The following is a 6,820-nucleotide window of genomic DNA, read 5'->3' on the forward strand; positions in this document are numbered from 1 at the left end:
CCTCCCCTGGGTGCCACACGGCTGTACGAGGGGCGGTGGGGTGCCCTCTAAGGCAAGGCCTGGGGATCCCCCACCCCAGCAGGGAGCCAGAGGGAGAGTCTCAGCCTTGGCCCCGAGCAGGGCAAGGAGGAGCCAAACCAAACCCAGCAAAAGATTTCACAGGGGATGCACATCAGAAGCCACATCCCAGGGGACACCGTGGAGGTGGAAGCCAGAGCCTGTGCGAAGGCAGCCGGGGTCCCTGGGAGGCCGGTGGCATAGGGGGGTCAGCAGCCCCTGCGCTCCTGTCCCCAGCCGTGTGGGCACTCTGCAGGCCAGGGGGGTCCATCACATCGTGCAGCTCAGGATCAGCCCCGTGGCCCCCGGTGCCTCCCACGGCCCCAAAAGTTAATGGAAATGCAGCGACATCGTCGCCGCCGTGAGCTGCCAGCCACAGCATTGTGCCAAGGGATCGTGGCCATGCGCCCTGGCACACGTTGCTCACACCCGTGCACGGGTCTTGCACAAGCATCGCCAGGGATGTAACCGCCAGGCCTGGCAGTGCCACCGGTGAATCGGCCGGGCGGGGGGTACGGGCAGGGCGGGCAGGGGGCATCACTCGGCTGTGCTGGCAGTGGGCCGGGAGCTGCAGGCAGAGGGGAGGTGTTGGCAGCGGTGCCTCGGCGCTGCGTGGGTGCTGCCCCCCGCGCAGCCCAGAACGGCAGCGGGTGGGCGGGCAGGGCGGGCGGGCAGCCGGCAGGGGAGCGGGCAGGGGGCAGGGGGGTGTGCGTGCAGGTGGGGGGGGGGTGCAGAGGGGGGGTGCAGGGACGGGGTGCGGGGGGTGCAGGGGCGTGTGTGCAGGGGGGGCAGGGCCACAGCCAGCCGCCCGCCCACGAGACCCCGCTCGCAGCCCCGCGCTAGAGCCGCCCGGGCGGGGCCGATACGGGCGCGCCCCCGGCCCTGGCCCCGCCCCCTCCCCCACAGCAGCCAATCAGCAACCGCCGCCCCGCCGGTTCCCGCGAGCGGCCGAGCCGGCGGCGGCGGCGCGGGCGTGGGGTCAGGCCGGGCGCTGGCGGCGGCGAAGAGGAGCGGCCTCATTTGCATGAACCAATAGAAATAAGATATGCAAATGTGGCCGGCGCGGGTTGGCCGGGCGCGGGGGGGATAATGCCCGGGGGGCGCCTTTGTGCCGCAGAGGCGGCGGCGGCGGCGGCGCGGCGGGAGCGACCGGCAGCAGCGGCGGCCCCTCGGCGCGGCTGCACTATGACTCTGGCGGAGCTGCCCGGGGACCACCGCGCCGCCGGGAGGTACGGGCCGGGGCGGGGGGTGGGTGCGGGAGCGGGAGCGGGGCCGGGTGACGGCGGCCTGTCTGTGCTTGTCCTGGCGGCAGGATGGAGCAGGCGGGGGACGCGCTGGAGGAGGTGCTGAGCAAGGCGCTGAGCCAGCGGAGCCTCACCCTCGGCGTCTACGAGGCCGCCAAGCTGCTCAACGTGTGAGTCCCCCGTCTCCCCGGTGCCCCCGGCGGTGCCCCCGGCGGTGCCCCCCGCGCCCCCCGCGGCGTGTGCGCCTCCGCCCGCCCCCAACCCGCCCGCCCCGCAGGGACCCGGACAACGTGGTGCTGTGCCTGCTGGCGGCCGACGAGGAGGAGGAGGCGGCGGACGCGGCCCTGCAGATCCACTTCACGCTGCTGCAGGCCTTCTGCTGCGAGAACGACATCAACATCCTGCGCGTCAGCAACCCGGCGCGCCTGGCGCAGCTGCTGCTGCCCGCCGCCGGCCCCGAGCCGCCCGCTGACCTGCACTGCGTGCTCGTCACGGTGCGCCCGCGCCTCCCGGGCCCCCTCCAGGGCTGCAGCGCCCGCGCCGTTGCACCCTTTATTATTTCGTTGCCCACGTTATTGCACCCTTTATTGTTTCCCCCCCTTCATGATTGTTATTATTTGTTTCCCCCCCTCTCCCCCCTCTTTATGATTGTTATTGTTTCCCCCCCTCTCCCCCCCCTTTATGATTGTTATTATTTGTTTCCCCCCTTCTCCCCCCCTTTATGATTGTTATTATTACTATTTGTTTCCCCCCTTCTCCCCCCTCCCTTACGATTATTTTTCCCCCTCTTTACCCCCCCTTTTATTTTTTTCTCTGCGCTTGGCTCGCGGTGCTGGGGCTGGCCGCTGTTTGCCTTACCGGCAATTTAAGATGATTCATGCTCCTGGGTTTTCTGCTGTGCTTTATTATTACTATTTTTTTTTTTCCCCCCTGGGGATTGGCGGGGGGCGGGGCGGGGTGGTGTTGTGTTTTTGTGCCCCTCTGTTAAAGCGCAGCCCCTCTCCCTTTCCAGAACCCCCACGCCTCGCCGTGGAAGGATCCAGCGCTGAGTCAGCTGATGTGCTTCTGCCGGGAGAGTCGCTACATGGATCAGTGGGTGCCAGTGATCAACCTCCCCGAGCGGTGACCGCGCCGCCGCCGCACAAACTGAACCCAATTGCACTGGAGTTTTGCAATACTTTAGCAGTTGCTCAGGAAGTAACTCCCTGCCCTGGCACGAGGATTACGGGGAGGGGGGGAGGCAAAAAAAAAAAAATAATTATAAAACTGCTGTCAAGGGGGGGGAGGCTGATGTTGAGCTACATCTGGTGTGGGACTGAAGAAAAGCAACTCGGAAGCGACGGGGCTGAGTGTGGAGCGAAGCGGCTGCGTTGGGAGGAAGGAGCTGTGCTGGGGTGCACGCGCTGCGTTCCTGCCCCACCGAAAACGCCGACACCCTTCACGGCTTTGGGTTTTTTTTTAAAGTGCAACTTAACAATTTCTGGTTTAAATACCTTAAGGAGCAAAAAAGGTTAATCAAAACATTTTACAAACAATTTTATTGTATTTTTGGGATGCTAATTCTCAAGTTTTTATGCTAAGATATATAATAAGTTATTTTATGATACTGATGAAAAATTATTTATATTCAGAGGTTTGAGAACCAGAATGCCCTTAAGCAGTTGGTCTGCAATCACACATCTTTTTACCAGTTGGCTGTTAAAAGCAGCAATGTTAATAGAACTGTTTGAAATTGGATAGTGTTTTGGTTTTGGGGGTTTTGGTTTTGCTTTTTTTTTTTTTTTTTTTTCTCTTGAAATAAAGTTTAAACCTAACCCCTTGCTCTTGGGTTTTATTTTCTTACCCCGTGCATCAGTGTACAGTCAAAAGGACTCATTTGGCAGCTGCTTCTTCCTTGTCCTGGCCACGGGCAAGGTCCTGTTGTGCTGGTCCTGTGTGGGTTTAGCCCTGGCCCCTCCCAAGCCATTAAATGAAAAACCAGCTGCTGTGCTGCAGGAAAGGTTGGAAACCTTAGCTATTTTTTTTCAAACACTGCCACTTAGCAGAGGTTTGTGTTTTTTTAAGAAAGACCCATCCCAAGAGGAAGCATTTTACAGGCTTCTGCAGAGCTAGTGTTCTTGGAAGGTGGGGAAACCCAATTCCTCGGCAGAGGAAAACTTGACCCACTGTTTCCTTTCCCAGGACAGCGGCCGAGTGTCCCACCACGGGCTGCTACAAACCCTCCTGGGTTTGTTCCCTGTGCCCCCTGTGCCCCCCATGCCCCTGAGCTTAGCAGCTTTAATGAATCCTGTACTCTGGCACACAAAAAGCCAAGCTCCGTATGGCAGAAATCTCTCAGTGCCCCAGGAGCGCAGGGAAGCAGCACCCGTGCTGCCTGGGGGGGACGCACCAGTGACCTACATTGGGGTTTCCCTGATTGCGTGTGTGGTGCGCCCCGGCACGCTGCCACCTCGCAGCACCCGGCCTGGATGCTGTCCAGCTGGCCAGACCCCAGAGCCCTCGCTGCGCCCCAGCGTGGGGGGGGGTGCTGCCCCCAGCCCCAGCAGGATCGGTGCCAGAGCAGGTGGTGAGGCTGGACCAGTTCTCCTGCTCCCCAGACGTGTGGGACAGCATGCTGCGGCATGAGGGCACCCGTCCCTGTCTCGCACAGTGCTGCAGGGCCATGTCACCCACCCCATGGCAGCGTCGTGCCCGGCCCGTAGCTCAGAACCAGGCCATCCTCGGTGCCCTGGGATGTGGGATGGGAGCGGGCCCACGGCAGCACACGCAGGAGTCATGCTGGCTGCCCACCCACAGCACGCGCCCAGGGGAAACACGGGTGAGCCCTGGCACCAGCCACCAAGGAGGTCAGGTCAGGCTCAGCCACAGTAGCTGCACAAACGGAATTTTCTGAACATTCTGGTTTTAGCTGCATTATTACGGCATTTCAAAAGCAAATACGCCCCCTGAGCTGGTTTGCTGGCTTTTGCCCCTGTGTGAACATTTTTAAAAATTCTGTTGCATGTTACTTTAGCAACACGAATGTCAGATATCGAGGGAAAAAAATGTAATGATATCTGACCCAAAGCATGTGAAAATCCAGCTCTGGGATCTTTCACCCTCCTCTGCCATCGTACCCAGGCACTCTGTTGCTCTTTCCTAAGTGTGTAACAGAAGGTGGCTGAATCAATCAAGTTTTTGGAATTAATTGAAGACATTTGCTACTCTACCAAGCTCAAACTCCATCCAACCCCCACCCCCCCAAACCCCCACTTCTCCCAGCCCCTGACCACGCACTACAAGCCGTCTGGCCAGGACCCACAGGTGGTCCTGGGGACACACAGCCCACCACACCCCCACATCTCCCCCCCACCCCAAACCAGCCAGCTCTGGGTGGAGAGGGGGGGTGTTCCTGCTTGGCCACGTACCAAGCCCTCCCAAAACCTCCCAGGCAAGAGGGGCCCTGACCCCCCCTGCAGCCAGCACCACAGGGATGGGGCAAGGCTGGACCGGAGCCCAGCAGCACCCAGCTGCCGGGAAAGGCGGAAGGGAAGGGAAGGGCGTCCAACACGCACTGGGAAGGACATTAATTCCGATAAGCAGCCAAGAGGAGGAGTAAGCGGCAGCTGCACACGGTGATGGGATGTCTTTGGGGTGATGGGATGTCTTTGGATGCTGGAGCAGGGACCCAGAGAGCCGAACATGAGCTGCTGCTTGGCCTGGTGCTAATTTGGGGCTTATTTTATTTAATTTTGGGCTAATTTTTTGCTGCAGCCAACATCAGGGGTCCTGCTCCCCACCAGCAGGGCTGGCCACCGGCCTGGGCTGTACATGTGGGGACAGGGTGCTTCAGGCCCCGCCACATAAAACCTGCTAACACGGGGGAACGTTTCTGAAAGAAACCCCTCTTCTCCCTCTCTCTCTCTCTCTCTATATATATATATATATATGTACATATCTCTCTCTTTCTAAAAGGATATACATGTATAAAAGCTTTGGCTTGGGGAAGAGCCTCTTTTTCTGCCTTGTAACAAACCGGACTGCTGACTCAAACCAAAACACATTGAGACAGAGCAACAAGTTCAAGCAAAATCTGATCCCTTTTGGCAGAGTGGCCCAGCCGGGACCCCAGCTCCCCGGGGAAGGGCTCTGCCTCACACCTGGGACCCCAGCCTCCAGGTACAGCCCCGGGGAGGCCATTCCCCATGGGCTTTGGGGATGGGCATGATGGCCCCAGCACAGCATGCCAAGCTAAACTGGATGAGGGATAGGTCAGGATTGCCTGGGGATGAAGGATGCGGAAAGTAATAAAAATGCAATTTAAAAAAATCTCCCCACACCAGAACCAAGGCTTTATCACAGATTCATGGAATGGTTTGGGTTGCAGGGACCTCCAAGACCACCCAGTCCCACCCCCCACAGGCAAGGACCCCTCCCCCCAGCCCAGGCTGCTCCCAGCCCCGTCCAGCCTGGCCTTGAGCCCTGCCAGGGATGGGGCACCCACAGCTGCTCTGGGCAGCCTGGGCCAGCGCCTTGCTGCCCTCACCATGAAGAATTTCTTCCCAATATCTAACAAATCAAAACTCTGGTGTTTTTTAATAAGGAACACCCAGAGCTGAGGTGTCCTGCAGGTCTCACCCCTACTACAGCGCTCATCCGAACAACCCCCCCGACAGCCAGCCCAGAAGAACCACCACCAGATCTTCTGAGAGCTCCTTTTCCCCGTTTTTGGCCCCACCAGTCTGACACCAACAGGTCCCACCTGAGATAAGGTTTAAACACAAGCATGCTTGAGGGTCTCAGCAGGCGCACCCTGGTTCCACCTGGGGGCTGCAGGAGACCTGTCCTGCTGTCACCTGAGATGCTGGGGACAGCCCACTGGGGACCCTTGACAGATTAGGAGGGGTCAAGAGCAGGGGGTACTGGTCACACCTGCACCAGGCCATCCCCATCCCAACCCCAGCACTCTACTTCCCATCCAGGATGCATCCAGCGAGTCTTAACCTTTGCAGCTCACCAGCCCCAGGAGGCCAAGGAAAATGATCGACGATAAGCTGGGAGGATAGAAAAAGCAGAATTATTTTTGCAAGGTCTATTTTAGCAAGAGTCAGGTCTGCAAGCCACCAGCCATCCCTTCTCCCTTTAACGCAACACACAGCATTGAAGAGTCAAATTAGAAAATACAGAGAAAAACCCACAAATAACAAGCTGGCTGCTTAATTTAGGGGGAAGGGAATAAATGCCCTTTCTGAAATGGCATGGGGCTCACCCGCTAGAAAAGAGGGGCAGTGTGGCGACGCGGTATGTCTGTGCTGCATCGCTGCGCCGCCTCCGTGGGTTTCCCCAACAGCTGTGGATGCAGATGGTCTCATTTCTCCTTTCCTCATTCTACCAGTCTGTATTTCCCCTGAATTTTACAATTCCTGTTCTTTCATGGGAGTATTTATAGCAAAAGAGCAAAGTACAAACACAATCACTTGAGCTTTCACATGCCCCTACATATTGCATTTAAAAAATAAAGAGTTTACCAAAAATCTGTA

The 6,820-nt window shown here is 58.4% G+C and overlaps 1 protein-coding gene across 1 annotated transcript; it reads left to right on the plus strand.

Annotated features, from left to right (window-relative positions):
• Positions 1-1,120: 1,120 nt before the first annotated feature.
• Positions 1,121-3,121, plus strand: GADD45A (growth arrest and DNA damage inducible alpha). The gene is made up of 4 exons (XM_055815765.1): positions 1,121-1,286; positions 1,370-1,471; positions 1,579-1,795; positions 2,314-3,121. Exons 1-4 carry the CDS (start codon positions 1,147-1,149, stop codon positions 2,425-2,427), a joined length of 573 nt encoding a protein of 190 aa, XP_055671740.1. The 5' UTR covers positions 1,121-1,146; the 3' UTR covers positions 2,428-3,121.
• Positions 3,122-6,820: the final 3,699 nt, after the last annotated feature.

Source organism: Falco peregrinus, chromosome 10 (assembly GCF_023634155.1).
Source record: "Falco peregrinus isolate bFalPer1 chromosome 10, bFalPer1.pri, whole genome shotgun sequence".
In the NCBI taxonomy this organism is placed as follows: domain Eukaryota; kingdom Metazoa; phylum Chordata; class Aves; order Falconiformes; family Falconidae; genus Falco; species Falco peregrinus.